Source organism: Paramisgurnus dabryanus, chromosome 1 (assembly GCF_030506205.2).
Source record: "Paramisgurnus dabryanus chromosome 1, PD_genome_1.1, whole genome shotgun sequence".
Classification (NCBI taxonomy): domain Eukaryota; kingdom Metazoa; phylum Chordata; class Actinopteri; order Cypriniformes; family Cobitidae; genus Paramisgurnus; species Paramisgurnus dabryanus.
In genome coordinates this window covers 46,044,756-46,065,757 of record NC_133337.1, presented here as the reverse complement: position 1 = coordinate 46,065,757, position 21,002 = coordinate 46,044,756, and the positions used below count along the sequence as shown (strand labels likewise).

Sequence of the window (21,002 nt, the reverse complement as noted above, 5' to 3'; positions counted from 1 at the left end):
ATAATTACAGACAGGTGTGTTGAAGCTGGGTTGGAGACTCCTGACCCAGGGTTTAGGAATGCACAGTGTGAAACGTCAAATTATGAACACCCAGGGTTATCTCTTAACCCCTGGTAAAGTTTGAACAGTGTGAAACATGAAAAAAATAACCCAGGATTCCGTTAACCCCGGTTTTAGAATAACCCAGGGTTAACAATTTCAGGTGTGAAAAGCCTAAAAGTGGGCCTTTGTCGCTTCTGTTTGAGGTGCCCATGAAACAACTAAACAATGTCTGATCTTCACCTTTTAAAGCAAATAAATCCCAAATAAAGGTTTAAAAAGAAGAACAGGTTTGTCCTGTGGCAACATGCCACCCTTTTTAGTTTAAATAAGCACCCTGTGAAGAGCGTTCTCAGTTACGCATGAAGAGATTTATCAGTCCGGCCTCATGCAACTGCTTCCACAACTTCATCTCCATACGCATGTCATGACTGGCATAAAAACGCACAGGCTTTATCTTTTTGTCATAGTAGTGGTCCGAGAATGAAGTCCAGTTTGGAGTCATGAACCCGTAAGCATCAACCTGGCAATAACACAAAATAATTACAAACTTAAAAGATAACACACTGTTGAAAACCGAGTGTGTTAATTGAGAGTCGCATGACTCCGACACAGCCAGTCTGGTGAGTCTTTACTTGATTAAATATTCAACAGGGGTTTTAGAAAAACAATAGGTTGAGGGGGTGTGTTGTCGTGTATGTGTGTCCTGTGTCACATTCTTAAGAAGCTTTTCAACGACAAAAGCTAACCTGATCACACGTATGAAGAGCAGCCAGGAGCATCACCGCTCCTGTGGATGGTCTGTAAATTATTTTGGCACCTGTTCTCAAAAGGCTTGAATACAAGAACCTGAAGAAAAAAAACTGCTGTATTAAATACAAAAAAGTGAATAGACAGAATGTAGATTTTAAAATACGACCCCATCTTAATGAACAGCTTAATATACATTAATCTCTTAGTGTACATTATCCAAACCATGTTTAAAACTAAATACAAACTGATACAACATGCTCACCTGTTTCTAAGATAACGGACAAAATCCGGGTGGTACATTTTGAAGTTTTTCACCGTCACATTTTCACCAAAGTATTTAGGTGGTCTGAAAAAGATTAGATTAACATTCAAAACAAACATTATAATCTGCAACACAGCCAACACATTAAAGAACAGGGTTCTCACACCTTAGTTAACTTCAAATTCAAGGACCTTTCAAGGACTTTCCAGGTCCAGTACCCTCAAATTCAAGGACTAAATGTGGGGACACATTTCAAGTGAGAGCAAGGTTACATCGTGTTGCCTTTTAAGATACATTGTTACAATTCCCGTTAGAGGGAACTTGCGCTGCGTCACTGCAGTGACACTTTGGGGACGGCTCCAGGGGTAAGTGCGTCTGAATGTGTATATCAAATTCAACCAATGGTGAGGCTTAACAACAAAGACAGGGTGACGCGGGAGCCAGGAAGAATATCCCTATTGTCAAAGATGGCGTTGCAGGGTCGCAGGAAGTATGGCAAGGGAGACGCAGCGCCTCGTTTCCTTCTCAGTGAACAACAGTTACATCCCTGACCAGAAATGTTTTCATGTGTCAAACACAACTATGCAAAAAAGCATTTTGGTATGAATCAACATTGGCATACAGAAGATATAAGCATTTAAAGCAAACAGTTTAGCATGTGTGCTTAAAAAGTCTAGAATTTTTATGATATTATCCTACCCTACACAGGGAATAATATGGATTTTTTTTCCAGAAAACTTCTTGCATAAAATAGATTCACTTTTAATGACCTGTAGCTATGTATGTATATTTTCAAAAACTTCCCAGGGCCTTGAATTTTTCCCCCAGGTTCACAAACTTTCAAGAATTTCAAGGACCCTTGGGAACCCTGAAAGAAGTACCTCGCCGCCAGCCAGAGGCGTCACTAGGCCCCCTAAAATTGCTGAAGCCCCCCTAAAATTCTGCCCAGCCCCCCTAAAAAATATTTGATTCATTAATTTGTGATCGCTTCAGTCCCCTATAAAAACTCTATAGAAAAGGCGGCATGCTGCGTCAAGTTTCGGCTCCTCCCCTGATCTGAGCCAGCATGGATTTAGCGCGTTTTTCAATCCACAGGGGGGCCGAGCAGGGCGAACATCAGTAGTACAAGGTGTGTGCAGGGCGGACTGGCCATTTTGGCCAGGCGGCTGTTCTGACCCGCCGTGCAGTCAGCTCCGGTTGATATGTGAAATAATATGATATGAATGAATGACGGACCTCCTAAAATCTACGAGTGAATCAATCGTGGTGCGAAAATGTCACCACATGACCTAACGGCGGCAACCCACTGCCTTTTTGCCTTTATCTAACAAATATGCAGCGCAAAGGAGAAGCAGAGAGAGACAAACGCAGCGAGATGCTGCAAAATCAATCACAGAAATATTCGCCAAGAAGGGAGCAGGTCAGTCAAGTTAATAATAATAATAATAATAATAATAAGTTTTATTTATATAGCGCCTTTCCAGAGCTCAAGGACGCTTTACATCAAAAAAGAAAATTTTAACAAAATGACAATGATAAGGGACACATAAGTACAGAAGAGACAAAGACAAGTCCAACAATACAAAACAGAAATTAAGATGCATAACATAACATTCAGGGAGATATTGGGATAAATACAGCGTAATCAAATCAGCAAGAGTAGCATTCAGAAAACAGGTGAGTTTTGAGTAGTGATTTAAATTCAGTTATATTATTTACACTGCAGAGAGAGCGGGGAAGAGAATTCCAAAGTTTGGGTGCAATAGTAGAGAAAGACCTGCCCCCCATTGAATAAAGGCGATACCGAGGGATAACAAGAAGACTAGAGTCAGAGGAACGTAGTGAGCGAGTTGGGGTGTAGGGAACAAGCATATTGCAGAGCTAAGGGGGAGCCAAACCATGCAGAGATTTAAAGGTAAGCAGTAGGATTTTGAATTTAATACGATGGACTACCGGAAGCCAGTGGAGATCTTTCAAAATTGGAGTGATGTGAGCAGAACGCTTAGTGTGAGTGAGAAGTCTAGCAGCTGAGTTTTGGATATATTGTAACCTGGTGATGGAGCTGACAGGTAGACCAATGAAAAGGGCATTACAGTAATCGAGACGTGATGATACAAATGCATGGATGACAGTTTCAGCGTCTTTAGTACTGATGAATGGGCGGAGTTGGGCAATGCGACGGAGGTGAAAAAATGCAGATTTTGCCAGTGAATTAATATGGGACTGAAAAGAAAGCGTTGAGTCAATGATTACACCTAGGTTTTTAACAGTATTGGATATTTTAATGTGAGAACCAGCAATTTCACAGGTGAAATTTGAAGAAATATTGGTGGTTAGTGACGGGGTTCCAATAAAAATGATCTCAGTTTTATCCATGTTAAGTTTAAGAAAATTTGATTTAAGCCAATCTTTTATGTCCTTTACACAAGCTGAAATTTTGTCAATTTGGGGAGGTAGGGTGGGTGTGAAGATAGAGTATAACTGAATATCATCAGCGTAAAAGTGATAGTTGAGACCATGGCGTAGTAAAATCTGACCGAGTGGTATGATATAGATTATGAAAAATAGTGGCCCAAGAACGGATCCCTGGGGAACACCTTGCTTCAGGGGGACAGTTGGTGACTTAGAGTCCTTAACTGAGATGAAAAACTGTCTGTCTGTGAGATAGGAGGAAAACCAGGAAAGAGCAGAACCAGAAATACCCAAATTAGAGAGACGGGTTATGAGTAATTCAGAGCTGAGATCAAGTAGCAAAAGTATGGAAAGAGAGCCAGAATCAGCTGACAGCAGTAGATCATTCACTACCTTTACCAGCACATTTTCAGTACTATGGAGGGGGCGAAAACCAGATTGAAAGGGATCAAGGAGATTATTTTTAACCAGAAAAGACTGGAGTTGGGAGGCTACAGTGCTTTCCAGCAATTTGGCTATGAACGGTAGATTTGAAATAGGGCGGTAGTTAGATAAAACTGAGGGGTCGAGGCTGGGTTTCTTAAGAACAAGGGTAACTGCAGCAGTTTTTAGTGGCAGAGGAAATGCAGCAGATGTAAGTGAAGTATTGATGAAGTGAGAGATAGGTGCAGAGATGAAAGAATGACAAAGTTTCAGGAGAGAAGTAGGAGCAGGATCAAGATGACATGTAGAAGAGTTAGATTTCATAATTAACTTAGAGACTGAAGATGGGGTTGTCAGAGAAAAGCTGGACATATTTTGATTAGATAGATTTGGTGGAGCATAGTATCAGCAGAGAAGCATTGGTGGACAGCATCGGTCTTTTCGAGCAAATAATTCAAGAAAGAGCGGCAGAGCTCCTACGCCACTATACCAGAAACCTAGATAGCAAGCCATTAAACGAGCAGCGCAACCGACAGAGAGAGCGGTAACTCATCCGTCCGAAGAGCCAAACGTGGTTGAGACGTTATACAGGTAGAGAGCTCGCAGCAGCCCAGCGGCAAGTTCGCAGACAACAATTCAAAAATAATAATAGTCCGGTTCAAAAAATCAGTGGTATGGAGCTGAGTAATCCAGACAAAGTCTTGATAAACAGATGTATATATCCAAACAGGAAGGAGACAGACTAACAAACAAACAATCCAGGTGCGAAGCGGCAGCACAGACGCGCACAGCGTTCTCGACCCGGAAACGGAAACCAGAGGTTTTTTTCTATTAAAAAGTTACCATTAAAAGCACACATCTATATTGCGGATTAACGTTACAGGTTTTAAAGTCAGGTGCTGGCGTGATGCATTGCTTTATGTACAGTTGTTGTTCTGAACGCAGTTTCATGCAGCAGTTTCATGCAGCGAAAAAACGGGTGATTGTGATGTTTATCCTTTTATAAAACTTGTTTTTTGTGGAAAAACTGGATCAAAAGTGCAAATCAAGCTTTTTATGGTCATTTCACCTTATATTTGCAGTTCTTTAAAATAACATTTTTTAAATCTAATAATATAAGTAAAGTATTATTAAATATGTTTGTTTCATTTAAAATATTAATATTTCAACATTTGAACTCCTTTCTTTTAAAAAGTGTATATGCCACCTGTGTATTTGTCTGTGGTATGGTAGTATACATTGTGTATTCCTAGTAAGTTTTTGAGGGTTCACCTACTACAGTATAGACATAGAGGCAGACAGGGCTTAAGTCTAGTTCAAGACTAAAATGCCTGTTTGAGTTTTTGAGTTCTTAACTAAAAGTAGCTTGCCTTGCACTAACATAAATACATCAGTCACATTGTTTTGTCTCAAGATGCACACCTGTACTATTTTTGTAAGGTATGCTTGTAAAAACTACATAAGCATTCTAATATAACTAAGGCCTAGTCCTGGATTAATCTAAACCCTGTCCTGAAAACCACATCAAACTGCATCTTGATAACTCAGTATTAGATCACTTGTTGGTCAGTCCCCTTTTCTATATTTTAGATCTGTATAAATTTGTTCCCAGATTAAAACAGTGGCTATCAACTAATAATATTAATCTATAAGATACATGACAATAAAACAGTAAAAACAGTAAAATTATGTGTTTGTACTGGAAACGTGTGTCGTGTATTTGCACAGTGAATAATCAATCAGGAAGTATTAATTGTAAAAAAAAATCTGCATTCCCAACTGAAAATTTTCTAGTCCCATATATGAAACACAGGGAATACAATGGAATAGTGGATTGCAATAAGGTTAGTAGTATACAACCCTACCCTAATAGTCAAATAATATTTTTTTAATCATACCCTTACTGGGGGCTGAGCCCCCCTAAAATGAAAATCCTAGAATCGCCCCCTGCCGCCAGCCATTTTTTAAAAAAGATACCTGGCAGCATTTTTTGTAATTTTTATACAAAAATTTTAACACAAAATGCCTTCCAGGAACATTTTCTTCTAAATATATATATATACCCAGGTGAAAAAAAATTCTATTAAAAATATACTTTAAAAAAGTGTACTAAGTATATTTTCTAGATTTTGTACTATTTTCGTCAAATCCAAGTATAGTTAAGTGTACTCAATTATGTATTAACTTCAACTTAACACCTATTTGATTACACTTCAAGTGTAAATAGTATGCTAAAATGGAACAACTTTTTTTAAACTTCAAGTGCACTAAAATACACTCCTGAAAATCAAGATTTATGAGTAATTAAGCACACTTACAGTACAATTGCATTGTATTGCAATTTTAATGGAAATACACTTAAAAAGCCATTGCAGCACAAATTATAGTTGTGTTTAAGTACATTTTGTGCATACTGCTATCATACTTATAATTAGTATAAACTATGTTAATTTAGTATGCCTCTGTAATATTTCAAGTGCTCTACAAATGCACTTCCTAACTATTTTTAGTGCTTTTAAAGTGTCCCACTATGACAATAATAATGTTTTTAAAGTGAATTTCAATTATAACCTAAACATCATAGACACGTACTTTCAGTGCAATATTATTATAGTGTATTTTTTATATTTTAAGTATATTTAATTTGTACTTTTATCCCCATTTTGTTATACTTAAGCATGAATATTGCTGTTACACTACAAGTGTATAATATAACAATTCAGTTCAAATGCACACAAACAGATTACAAACTGCATTTCAAAAAAGGATCTTTATTAATGACACAAAAGTAACACACAAAACAGATATTGGCAAAATGGGGAACCTTAAACAGTCGACTTTCTTTGAAATGCCGGGAAGAGAACAATTGCGAACAACTTGTACTATATGGACATCTAGCTCTGATTTGAACTACTGGAGGCCTTGTAACTGGCATTGTTGCACTTCCTCCGTAGAAGGTCCCGGATCTCTGCCACCTCGATGTTGGGGAATCACTCCCTCACTGCATCTGTAAAACAGGAAAGAGACATTTCAATTTCAATTTTATTTATATAGCGCTTTTCACAATTTGTAGTTGTTTCAAAGCAGCTTTACATTAAAAGAAGCAGGGGAAACAGAAAAATCGACAGACAATATAAGTAGCAAAATACAGCGGCTATGAATAAACTTTACAAGTGAGCAAATTAATAATGTCTCGTATACAAGAGGGTGCTAAGTTAAGCCAATGTTGCTTGACTCCCCGGGGTTAAAAAAACCCTAGGAGAAAAACCTCAGGGAGGAACAAAAAGTCCTAGGAGGAAAAGATATACACATATATATATATGGGATGTAAACGGATAAGGAGATTTAACGGGTTCCGTCTAGGGCTGCACGATAAATCGCATGTGTTTGTCAGGCGCATCTCCTCAGTAATGCCGGTTCCTTGATTAGTATTAAATCGCCATCAGCTGTTTTCAGATGGAGCAGCTTTAACTACAGAGCCGTAGTTCCTTGACAAGCTGGGCCATATCGCATACATATCGCAGCCGATACGTCCGCGATAATTAATGCGAAATTGCCCCGATTGTCAGTGAACTACGGCTCTGTGTAGTTAAAGCTGCTACATCTGAAAACAGCTGATGGCGATTTAATACTAATCAAGGAACCGGCATTACTGAGGAGATGCGCCTGACAAACACATGCGACTTATCGTGCAGCCCTAGTTCCGTCGGTGGTCAGGCATCGGCTGGGCATCACGTTGAAGGGCAGCCAGTAGATCAGTGGTGTGTTGACCTCCACGGCAGCCAGAACTGGTCTGTTTGTCTCAATGTCCTCGGGTTTGAGGACGAGACAGGGAGAGAGAAACAAAATCCTATTAGCGTAGGGGCCATTCACATGTAATGCAGTGTCACACAGTGTTGTGTTTTAATATCTGCTCGGTTCCAGACAGGCTAGCTATTGCGGCATTAGTAAATTACCCAGACGAGTTATGTGAATGCTTTGTTCCGTACAAGCTAACTTTTGCGAGATAAGTATAATTTACTAGACAAATTATGTGAATGCTTTGTTAAAGAAAAAAAGTCTTAAAGAATAATTCCGGTATTAAACACTTTGAGTCTCATTTCTGGTTTGTTTTGGATGAACTACAGTGATGGTCACTGAAATTTTGACAATGGGTCGTGTCTTGACTTTTTAACTTGTTTAGAAGCGTCTCTTGACTGCTTCAGAATGGAAGTCAAGTGCCATGCACAAACATGTCATTAAAACAACACTTAACGTTCATTTTCAAAACTGTGCTACTCACAGAGTGGTTTGTGGTGTTCGTTGATGATTAAAAACAAATATATCAGAGCAATGTATGATTTCAATCCGTGTTATTTGCTATAGTGGATCTATTTTTTCAGACACCTCACAACCACGTATATACTTCCGCTCTATATTTGAGTCTGAAGCGTTAGCACACTCTTGACCACTTGATGGCGACAACCACTTTGCCTAACAAGGATGCTGAACGGAACTTGGTGTCTAGCGTATAGACAGTCACAATCGAGCTCAAATTCAAACCTAAGGCTGGTCACTGAGCCATCAAATATGGGAAAAATTTGTGCCCTACTCCGAGGGCACAGTTGCTCTGCTCATGCTAGCCTTTTGAGAGAAACCGAGCGAAAAAACTACAACCAGATGTAAACAGACCCTTTTCCATTTCCGGCGGCAGAGTGATATATCAGCGAGCAATGAGTCTTCCAAGAGAAGTCAATGGAATTTTACAAAATGCCAAATAAAACACCACAGAAACTGTATTTCGCTACACTACTTGTTTTTAATCATCAACGAACACCAAGAACCACTCGGTGAGTAGCACCCCTTACGAAAATTAACCATGGTTTTACTACAGTTAAGACCAAAAAAACCATGGTTACTGTAGTAAAACCATAGCTACCACAAAATAACAATGGTTTTGACAACCATGGTTTTCAAAAACCATAGTTAAACCATGGTTAGTGTAGTAAAACCATGGTTTTGCTCATAGTAATCAATTGACCAAAAAAAACATGGTTACTACACTTTTACCACAATAAAACCATGGTTAATATTCGTAAGGGACAGTTTTGAAAATGAAGGTTAAGTGTTGTTTTAATGACATGTTTGTGCATGACCCTTGACTTCCACTCTGAAGCAGTGAAGAGACGCTTCTAAACGAGTCAAAAAAAGACACGACCCATTGTCAAAATTACAGTGTCCATCACTGTAATTCATCCAAAACAAACCAGAAATAAGACTCAAAGTGTTAAATACCAGAATTATCCTTTAATGGAGCATTTCACCTGTAGAAACATTAATCTTTATTGAAAGTGTCTCATATTTGTAGTGGAAATGTAACATACATTTCGAATTTGGTGCCTATTTGACTAAAAAAGGGGTGTTTGTAGTCTCACCACCTCAACAAAAATATTGGACTTCCTTCTTTCAATGATGCAAAATTATAATTTTTTACATCATTGAAAGAAGGAAGTGCAACACTGAAATCTGTATTTCTCCTGTCTCAGGAAATGATGCATGACCATTCAAAAACATGACTGGGGTTCTAAAGATACAAAGCTTAATACAAATGGGTGAAGTGTCCCTTTAGATTTAAAGTGATTGACTGTGTCTGATTCACAGATACCAGTTGGCAAATCATTTCAGAGCTTAGACACTTTTGATATTCTAGGGAAAATTAAGAGACCAGAATTTTGCGACCGCAGTGTACGTGTTGGATTGTATTCTGATATTAATTCTCTAAGATACGAAGGTGCTGGGCCTTTTAAGGTTTTATTGGTGATTAATAGTATTTTTAATTGTATGCGATATTTGACTGGTAGCCAGCATGACATGGGCATGAATTAAAACAATATTAAATTAAAAGATTAAACTTAACTTACATCATTTTTACACAGAAACCTCTTCAGCGTCAGCAAGGTCGACCACATGGTACATGACCTCTGTAAACACAAACATGGATAGACATCATATTAAAAAAGAAGACAATCATACAACTTTAAAATATATTTTGACTCCAAGCTTCTTTACAACAACATCTAACGTTAGTTTATCTTAAACTTAAAGTGAAGCTGGCTTGGTTACTAAACAGAATAAAGCTATTAAAACAGGCTTGCAAAATAAGCAGCATCTATCAGAACTTACCTACAGCAATGAGCTTTTAAACAACAGAAATCGTCTAAGGTTATCGTTTAAAATAGCAGAAAGAGCCATTTGCTACAGTTAGCTGAACATCTCCAACACAAGTAATCTTGCCGTTTTATTTTTAAAGTTTTAAACATCGAATTGATTCGTTTATCAGGCATTTTGCATGTTACTTTGCTCACTGAAAAACCGCATGTTCAAGTTCCTAACGTTACTGTGTACAGTGTATAACTTACTCTTAATGTTTCCTGTGTGTGCTTTAAATTAAAACACTTCTCGCATAAAGACAAAAATAATCACAGTGAAGAACAAAATAGGAACAAATATGGAACAGATCTGCGCGATGTAAAGGAATGAAAGTCAAACTTACCTCAGCCGTACTGTTTAGCATGAAAACGAGTCAGTAGCGGTTTGAAAAATGCCGTTGATCCTGATTGGTGGGAATGAATGGGTGGGTGCAGGTGCATTCTGGGAATTTGAGTCTTTTGCCCTGGCGTTGGTACTGCTTTAGCATGCTGCTGTAGATGTATTTTGACTACAATTTCCAAGTTGCATTGGATGTTTTTTTTTTTTTCATTATTTTGGATCCTCTGCTGGCACTTTATGTACTTTTTATAATCTGCGTTTTCACACTGATTTGTTCTTTATACTTTATCAATAATAAAAATATTAAATATTTTTATAAAATGTATAACGTTTACAAAACATGTTTAGTTGACAAACATGTTGACAGTTATTTTGAGTGATGCTCAGATTTTCTTAAATAAAAAAAACCTTTATCAATTAAATTACATTAGCATAATAATACATGTATTTAGTAAACACACTTGTAGATATATAATGTTTTTATGTTATGTGCTGCCTTGAACCCCCCACCCAGCTTTGAAAACAGAGACAGCAACTCTGTCATTAACCCTTCACACCTCACAACCAGCACTCCTTACAACCAGCTGTGAGGATTCCTAGAAACTTCCACCAGTATACATCCATATACACAAGGTTTCTGGATGTTTCACGAGTTTACTTCTGAGTATTACGTTTCCAAGCACTCTGCCTCATTTATCTGGCAAACCTAAAGTTTAGCAGGGATTTCCCATCCGTATTTGTCTGGATACAGCTCTTTTCATGCAGTGTATAGCCTACATTTTATTATTCTAACGTATTTTATGAAAGTACTCTGATATGCAACTAAAAATACACTTATTTTATAGTGTACTGTATAAAGTGTACAGAAGTCACACTTCTAATGAAGTGAGATCCTAGTATGCTAAAAAAGTAAATTAACAATTAATTTCCAAAAAATATACTTCCCATAAGTATATTGAATTGTCACTCTAAGTATGTCAAATTTAATACACTTAAAAAAAATAAACTTCTATACAATTTAAAATACATTGACAACAAAGTACACTTTCAAAAAGTACATTTAAAAAATATTTTAATTACTGGTAAATTAGTATACTTATTTTTTGGACTCTTAAGTTGAACTTAATTACATCTTTTTTTAAGTATACTTTCAAAAAGTACATTTAAAAGATAATTGAATTACTGGTAAATTCATTATACTTATTTTTTGGACTCTTAAGTTGAACTTAATTACATATTTTTTGAAGTATACTTTCAAAAAGTACATTTAAAAGATAATTGAATTACTGGTAAATTAGTATACTTATTTTTTGGACTCTTAAGTTGAACTTAATTACATATTTTTTGAAGTATACTTTCAAAAAGTACATTTAAAAGATAATTGAATTACTGGTAAATTAGTATACTTATTTTTTGGACTGTTAAGTTGAACTTAATTATATCTTTTTGGAAGTATACTTTTAAAAAGTACATATTAAATACTCTTTAAATTAAGTACAACAAGTAGAAGCATACTTGTTTTATACTTCATGTACTTCAATCATATTTCTAATACACTAAAGTATACTACTTTTTTACCTGGGTATATATATATATATACAAAAAACAAACAAAACGGTAAAAAACCCTTTCATCCTATCTATATTTTTTAACTGATTATAAACTCTTAAATATGCATTTTTGTAAAGGAATTTTGTTAGAGATCAGATCTAGAACGATTATCAAAAGATACAGAGAGTTTCAAATTAGTAAAGTAACATTTTGGCATCAGTTGTTTCATAACTTGGGTAGTGGATAATCACGGTATTGCAGATTAACATAAAAATTAATCAGGAACACTTTTTTAATGCAAATGTTTTAGTTTAATTGACGAGATAACTCGTCAATGGCGTGAAAAGAGTTAAAGAAGGACAAAACAGATAAAGCAATGAGATATTGGATATTATAAGGACATTTAGAGTATTTATATAAAGAAAAAAATCCTTAATATTTACACTTTGCCGCGTTCAGGGCCTTTTTCAATGACCGTATGTGTCGCGGCCGCTCTCATAAGAATGTAGTCTCGGTCGTGATCTGGCAAAAAAATGTATCTGGTCTCCTGTACAGAGGGAAATAAAGAGTTGGTGAGAGCGAATTGAATAATGAATATATAAATATATTTCTGTGGGAGAACTCCAGAATTAATAACAAACTGAAAGGTGGTCGACACCACTGTGTACCTCGGTAACTGGTGGTCCCCTGTAGCCTAAGCGAGCATAACTACGCATGGAGTTTCGCATGGTGTTTGTTGAGAATGTATAAAAAGATGTTTGAGTTCCCACATCCTCCTCAAACCCCTTTAAAATCGCACCATTCACCCTAAAGATTGAAGAGAGAACCATAAGCGCTTTACATTAATGGACAAAATTTTGACAAACTAAGGGATCTGTATAATTTTTAAATAGTTAAAGAAGAAAACAAATGATGATTATAGTCTATATAATAATTACTTCAATTGGTAAATGCCAAAATATTTTACGTTTTTCAACATAATGTCCTCACTTTAAGTGAAAATTTTAAGTTCAGATCTATAGATATTTTAGGTTTTACCAATTAATTTTTTTTACTTATTTTACCTCAAATTTTCACAAAGGGAAGGTTCACTTTTTACAGTGTATGACTTATGAGCTATATTATCATTTTTAAATGATTTAATAAAAAAATTGACCTTTTCCTGAAAGGAGGTGTGTGCAAAGTATTGTACTACAAAATTGTTTGTTATGTCTCACCTTTCTTGAAAAACGAAAAGGTTATAGTCTCCCTACCTGAACACATAATCATGCTCATCAATCTCTTTGCCTTTTTTTGATCCATTCAGTATTCCTCCGTTTCCCACCACGGCACAGCGGATGCACGGCGATCTGCTTTTCCTTTGCTCCCAGTCGTCAAACATTAACCGATTTGCAGATGTGTTTAAAATCCCCAGTGAGCTATTCAACACTGTGAAGACACAAAAATAAAAATATAATAACATTTTAAATTTACAGTGCTAATGTAACAAAAAAATAATAATACTTTCATTTGTTATTATTATTATTATTATTATTAGTAGTAGTAGTAGTAGTAGTAGTAGTAGTGGTAGTGATTTTCCAAAAAAAAGTTTTTCATTCTTTTAAAATGGTTTCTATCTGAAGTATGAGGTCTACAAAAAACTTGTGTATTAAAGTATTATGTAAATTAGCAATATAAAAACAATAAAAAACCTCTTGGTTAAGAAATCTGACTTTAATTGTTAAATTACGACAACACAAACCATCGACAGAAACACTTCCCCAGCCATGAGTTCCATTATAATGTCTCAATCGCTGGTACTCTTCTGGAGTAAAATGCTTTGCCCACTGCAGGACTGGAATTGTTTGTAGAAACGTCTCAGAGAAGTTGGTATGAGGTACACGCTTTCTGATATTGTTTGGACAGTCCTGAAAAAAATAACCCATTAAAATGTTTCCAATTTAGTGAGTTTTGAGCGGCACATTGTAGTGAACAGCGTACAACAAACATTCCAGACCCCTCCTCAATTGATACATTTGGAGTGGACATAAGCAGTCCAGTCAATCAGATTAGGCTGCTCGGACAACTATTTTATGGCTGACCTCCGTGCCAAAGCAGAAAAGAAGAGGGCTTTTGATTGGCTCACACTATTTCTGCTTATCATCCTTTCAAACCCCCCTCACCGTCTCATGAAGGCAGGATGGTCGTAAACATTCCTTAAGGAAAAGTCACTTGCAAATTTTTGACTAGTAATGAGTTGCTGTCACTCATACACTGTAAAATGTGAAAAATTGGATAAACTTTAAAGGTGACATAGAATGATTGAACGGAGTATTTATCCTTGTTCTGTGATGTGACATGTAGACAAAAAATGTTTTTGTTTGGTAACGCCTTAGAAGCTTCCTAAAAACCTCTCTCAGATAGCTCTATTAGGGTGGGGGATTTTAAACAAGTGGTTTTGCACCTATTTAGCTCCCCCTACTGGCTTAACTTGCAATCTCATTACTGATTGGCTGACTTTGCTGCCACTCAAAAAATGTAGCCAATTATTTTAAAGTGGAGGGGCAGTTAGATGCCTGTGACGTCATAAGCATCAGTTTTTCAGATTGGGCCGTTTTCTGGCTGACATTTCTAAAAGAGGAATTTCTGAGAGACTGAGATGTTTAGCATGTCTAGAACTTTTTGTATGTTCGTGAATGCGGGTAGACTACCATTATTCAACAAAGACAAGGTAAAAATGTTTTTTTATTCTCTGTCCCCTTTAAAAATTACTTCTAGTCGTAACACCTGAAAATGTAAGTTTATTCAACTTAAAATTTCACTTTATGTTTTAAAATGTAAAATTTTTAGGTGTTACAAATTAAAGTAACTTTTTAAGTTGAAGCAATTTTTTACAGTGTAAAAGCTGAATTAAGGTAAACTATTTCAACTTCAGCAAGTTAAAGCAACTCATCACAAGTATAAGATAAAAAAAATGTAAAAGTTAAAATGACTTAAACGCCAATTTAAATATACTTTTAATTCAAATTTGAGGCAGCAAATATTCTTGTTGCACATAAATGTTTTATGTATTCAGCTTGAATTTACAATTCAACTGTCTTGGCTAGTATTATTTTATTTCAACATTATTTTTTATCATTTATAGCAACTCCTTACTTTCAAGTTGCTTAAACTTACAAATATAAGTGCAACAAGGATTTTTTACATGTATTTTGAAATCTAAATGAAAATGTTTTAAATGCAAGCTTGTGCATTTCACTATAAACCTTTTTATAACACAACAGTAGAAACTACTGACACTTACTGTTTGTGAAGGAACATCATCCACAGCATACTGGTCACCAAAAAAGTCTGCTAGAGTGGCTTTTACTGTAATGACTGTAATCCCATTTTCTGACACTGTCCTGGAAGTGTTTGTGTTTAGATTTCTAATGCGAGGTTGTGTGTATTTTGAGTTTGATGGATCTGGAAAATCTGATTGTTTAACTGAATTCCACTCTGGATATGTAATGTCCGTTTTATTGTCAGAAGATAGTTTGTTGAGCAAATTCTGCTTGAGTTTTTCAAAAATCTTCAGTTCATTTTCAGAAGACAGTTGATCTTTATTTTTGGATGACAGTTGATAGTTGAAACTGTTGTGGATGTTGTTTTCATTGTAATACAACCTGTTAGCAGGAAGACAGAACAGTAAGCAAACTGTATGATTCATTAAACATTAAAAATCATGTCATTTGCTTTTTAAAAATATACTTTATTCCACCTCAATATGCAGAACATGTAAACAAACCTTTTGCGTTGAGTTTTGATTTCCACAAGTGGAAAAATGTGGTTTTGTGGCTCTATCAAAACATTCCTCTATTTGTTTAAGCATGCTAACCTAACATTTTTCTATTAAAATTACACTCTTCCCCTTTAAAGAAATGAACTCAAAAAGGTTTTTATTGATTTTATTGACATGATTAGACCGGTTTTATAGGAACAAACAGGAAGTGGAACGTGAAGCGTGACATCGTCCCCTTGGAATGATAAGGTTCTATCTGCTTTCTGAGCAGTTTTGAGATATTGAGCTTCAAAGTTTTTGCATTACATATAGGAAAATTTATAGAAAAGTTTCTTTCAAACATAAAAATGACAGGGACCCTAAATATATTCTAAATATACAATTTCAAAATCCTCTCAAATTGGTATAGGGTGTTTTTGGAATGGGTCAAATGCAGATAGAACCTTCTAATTCTACACACTTCGCTTAGAATTATAGGGTTCTATCTGCCAAAACATTATTTGAACATTAAATAAAAAAATAATTTTGAAACAGTGTCTCAGAAAGGATTACATTTTACTTTCTAACACATTTTATGACATGTATTTCATATTTTAAGCACTTCCATGTATTTAGGACATTTCAAATTAAGCAAGGTCTAAGTATTTTTTTTTACCAATTTGGTGGGTAATTATACACATTATTGCAGAAATTGTTACTTTAATCTTTCTTTAGTTTAGACAGAAAGCAACTACGGCAAGTCATGTTATAGTAACGAAAATTTTGATTAATTTATTCGTGTTTGATGACATGAATTTCCGCTGTTTTTCGTGTCTCTGGAGACTAATGTATTTTTCGTCTTTCCCAGCACGAATTTCTATCAATGGCTGTTCGTGTCTGTGACACGACTTTCTTTATCGTGTCATTTTATATTTTGTTTTCTCATCGTTCTTTTCTATTTTTTGACCATTGTCGCTTGGGGTTAGAATCACTTTTTGCGACTTCCTAACCCAAATCCCAACTCTAACCCCAACTCCAGGCGAGAATAGTTTTAAAAAGCGGACGAAAAACATGTAGAAATCAATGCAAAAAATTACGTCCTAATGCAAACCCCGTATCTAACCCTAACCCCAAGCGACAATGATTTAAAAATAGGAAAGAATGATGAGAAAACAAAATAGAAAATGACACGATAAAGAAAGTCGTGTCACAGACACGAACAGTCATTGATAGAAATTCGTGCTGGGAAGGACGAAAAAGACATTCGTCTCCAGAGACACGAAAAACAGCGGAAATTCGTGTCATCAAACACGAATAAATTAATCAAAAATTTTCGTTACTATATCACGACTTGCCGTGAGACTGTGTTGCCTGAGCAGGACTTTATTCCATCTAAAGTGAGTAAATTGGCTTTCTCTCTAGACATAAGACTTAAGGCTTAATATTGTAAAAATTAAGACATTTTAAGACTTTAAAAACTGCAAGAAAACAGACATGCTTCAGCAATTGTTAATTGTCAGCATTAATTCATAAAGTTTAATAATCATTAAAAATGATTCACTGACTATATATATATATAATCAAAAAATGACTAATTTTTTTAAAAACACAGAACTATAATACTCTCTGTGACTCATTTTTTTAAAACACAGCCTTATAATACTCTCTATCTGTTAGTGGCATGATTTTTAAACATGGACTTAATGTTACTCATCTTCGCCTCTGAGATGATGCTCAGTTTGGAGAGTACCCTTGGTTTGGGTAAGATGGATGTAGGTGCCAGGCTTCTCGTGTGTTTGCTTGGTCCTTTTATGTCTACTTTAACTCTTGGCTCTGCATGTGATTTTGTGACATGAAGAGTATATGGACACTAATCAAACATAACCTGTTTGTATTGAAAGTCATACAAATCTATACTCTTCATCTGTATGATTTCATATGGGTTGTTCCTGTTCACCTTCAGAAACGTGTGGAAAGACAGTGGTGAAAAGAATTCAGACACTGCCATTGCCTTTTCAATATGAGTATTTCATTGTTATCTTTGTAATTTGAGGATGCCTTGTCAGGAAATCTGCCATAGCAAAGGCTTTTATGGAATTTCTGTTCTGAGGCACACAACTATCACTCCATGTTATCATCTCAGTGGCATGTGGATGATCACGTACAACGCATTATTAGTGCACTTGCAACATCATTTCCTCCCCTACCTGACATTCTGTGCACAAAACACAGCAGCTTTGTGTAATAAGATTATGCAAGTTCAGTTTCCACATATAAAGTTGATCTTGATTGGTCATCTTTTGTTCATTCGAAGCGCTCACGCAGATAGAACCTTATAGAGCAAAGTTAGAGTTCGACTTTGTAGAACCTTTTTGTTTTTTCAATAAAAATTCCCAAAATGTACACAACTTAAACAAACATCACACAATGTAAATAAGTTGTCACAGAATAAGAATGTGTGAATAACTCAATTTTGACAAAAATGTCAGATAGAACCTTATAATTCCCGGGGGACGACATGACAAGATTACAAAATAAAAGACTAGAAGCAGAACATGATTTCAAAATAAAATACCTAGACAAAAACCCAAACAGAACACAAGAAAAAACCCTTACATACAGAAAGCAGAGTCTGTGATGTGAAATATAGCCTGAATGCTTTTAAAAGGGCAAAGCTCTAATATTAACGCAGACATGCTTAAAAAAACCTTGAAGGCCACACTGTAAAAATACAACTTAAAAAATTAAGTTGAACAAAGATTTTTTGAAAGGTGACAATAACTTTTTGTGCAACGAATAAAAGTTTATAAAAAGGTGAAAAGTTGGATGACATTACTTAACAAATTAAGTTAAACAATTTCAACTTGTTTTATAAGTTACACTGTAAAAAGTGAAAGTTAGTTCAACTTAAAAGATTGCTTAAATTGGTAACACCTAAAAAATAAATAAGTTTATTTAACTTAAATGTTTTACCTAAAGTGAAACTGAAGTTGAAACAACTTCAGTTGGTAACACCTAAAACATTTAAGTTAAAGTAAAATAAAAATATAGGTTGATCATATTTTTTTTACAACAAACAATGGTACAGTTTTGTCAGCTTAAGGATGTGGGCTGTCATCGCTAAGCTTTGCCTTTCTTATATTAGGCAGTCTTTTTGCCATTTCACCCTGGATTGCCCACTGGGGGTTAAACGGCTTGTGAAGCTGCCTTGGAATAATATGTTGTGAAATCAATATATCAATAGTTATAGAAGTGAATGATTCGAGTAAAAGTAAAAATGAACATTACAAAATCCAAATAAGCGTCCTAACCTTGTTTCCATGGTAACTGCACATTGAAATGATTAGCCGGGGGAACTGTATCAAGTGATCTCTTCTCTTGAGAAACAACATGCAGATTATTTACTTCCTTATTGACAAATTACCAAATAACGCCTATTGCAATTGGAGCAGGCAAACTTTAAATTCAATCAGAAACTATTAAGATGGCTTTCAGCTTTCCATTGTTGTTCATAAATGTGTTAAAAAAGCAAACATTAAATGCATACTGCATGTAAAAGTATTATGAGTAAAGCTCTACCTGTTGTATTTTATGTGGAACCTGCTAGCTTTTTCCCATGGCATTTGAATGTGCAGTGCCATGCACACTACAAATAATGCCAATGATCCGATTCCCACCACAGCTATGAAACATAGAAGCAGGCTCCGGGGAAGCTGAACCATCATTGTAACTCTTTCCTTGATCCCAAATTCATGTACGCCTGGTCACCTTGTAAGGAGGGTTTGGGGGTTTTGATGAAATTGTAAAGTGCTTCTCAAGATCAAATCAAAATCAAAATTTTGATTTGAGATTTTCACACTGCACTGAAAAAAAATAAGTAAAATTGACTTAGGTTTTATTTTGCAAGTTTTTGCATTAAGGTTTTTCAAGTAAATTTAACACTCGCATAATTAAGTAAAGTTTACTTAGAAAAGCTGAGTATAATTAACAAAAAACAATAAGTAGAATTTACTTCACGAAATAAAGTTATATTAGAACAAATGATGTTTACTTAAAAATTGCATGTTTAATATTGTTACCAAAACATTTTTAACTATACTTTTAAAGGGTTACTCCTTAATTGGAATCTTTCTGATTTAAACATGTACAATTTCTTCTTTTTTTATTTGTTACTATATGCCACATCATGTTGAGCAAGTAAGAAGAGACTCAGTATGTCTCAGTACTGGCATAAGCACAGGTACTGCTCATTAAGTGAATTTACATCATGGTTTTTATCGTGTCACCTGTCTACGCAAGCTCCACTCTTTTGAATGATGGTAACCACAGACAGAAACAGAAACTCTTCTAAATCTCAAAGATAATTTAACATTAAACACTTACAAGTCTTTTTTGTTGTTAAAAACACATAAAATAGCGTTTAATTTCACATTTTACTCTCCAAATGCAATCCTATGAAGAGCATGCTGGTAAGTTCAAGTCCACTGCCTAGTTAGTTATATTTACTTAAATGATCATGACGTTAAACTGATCCAATAGGGTCTAGTTCGGATAACCTACCAGAAGATCTTGGATCAATATGGTTATGGGGACCGACCTAGTGTAACTATTGAAGTACCTGGGCAGCAGCAGTGTTACTTTAACCCCACTGTGGCAAGTACACAGTTCTACTTTGGAAAGGCCTGTGGGGGCAAGACGTAGGCAAGTAAAGGGAGACCCTTGAAAGGCGAAATCTACTGCGCTCCACGCTTGAGGACCTGCGACCCTTCGTGGAGTAACCTAGCAAAGAATACAATATGGAGCCACAACATAATTCAAAGGATGCTGGCACGGTCGTCGCCCAGTTAAAAAAGGACCGCGGTGTTAGGTCGGCCACTTTGCCCGCCACTGGTTACATCAAGTCAGCGAAGAGTGGCAACATCAAGCAGTTCAGTGTTGCTACCTATAACGTTAGAACCTTAAACGACACCACCTGTAGCGAAACAGGGGTGATCATCACGCACAAAGTCGATCGAATCATAGCCGGCTGCGAGAAACATCACATCGACCTCGTAGCACTTCAAGAGCACCGACTCCGAACACCCGACTTAGTGGGTTATAAGAAGTACAGCAGCTGGACGATGGCTCATACAGATTCATTGGAAAGCCATGGGTCAGCCTTGTTATACAACAACAGAATTGCTCAGTCGATCATCTCTGTCACCACTAAATCAGAGCGTATAATTGCCATGCATTTAGAAGGCAATCCTAAAATATGCTTTGTGTCCGCATATGCCCCGACGGAGACATCAGATT

The 21,002-nt window shown here is 35.8% G+C and overlaps 1 protein-coding gene and 1 long non-coding RNA gene across 2 annotated transcripts; both read right to left on the bottom strand.

Annotated features, from left to right (window-relative positions):
* Positions 1-2: 2 nt before the first annotated feature.
* Positions 3-17,715, bottom strand: LOC135744459 (alpha-N-acetylgalactosaminide alpha-2,6-sialyltransferase 2-like). Its single transcript, XM_073814392.1, has 9 exons — positions 17,615-17,715; positions 15,252-15,612; positions 13,710-13,875; positions 13,222-13,396; positions 12,637-12,775; positions 12,412-12,515; positions 1,055-1,138; positions 789-888; positions 3-562 (listed from the first exon to the last, which is right to left on the bottom strand). The coding sequence occupies exons 1-9, from the start codon at positions 17,713-17,715 to the stop codon at positions 392-394; spliced, it is 1,401 nt and encodes a 466-aa protein (XP_073670493.1). The 3' UTR covers positions 3-391.
* LOC135727941 (uncharacterized) lies at positions 6,641-8,083 on the bottom strand. The gene is made up of 2 exons (XR_012336953.1): positions 7,543-8,083; positions 6,641-6,896 (listed from the first exon to the last, which is right to left on the bottom strand). It is a non-coding gene; the product is annotated as an uncharacterized lncRNA (long non-coding RNA).
* Positions 17,716-21,002: the final 3,287 nt, after the last annotated feature.

Excerpts from the sequence above, each read along its gene's own strand:
- LOC135744459 (XM_073814392.1), bottom strand. The coding sequence starts at position 17,715 with ATGGCAGTGTCTGAATTCTTTTCACCACTGTCTTTCCACACGTTTCTG. Across the intron at positions 15,613-17,614 it reads CAGATGAAGAGTATAGATTT|GTTGTATTACAATGAAAACA; the intron begins GTATGACTTTCA and ends TCCTGCTAACAG. Across the intron at positions 563-788 it reads CTCTTCATACGTGTGATCAG|GTTGATGCTTACGGGTTCAT; the intron begins GTTAGCTTTTGT and ends TGTTATTGCCAG.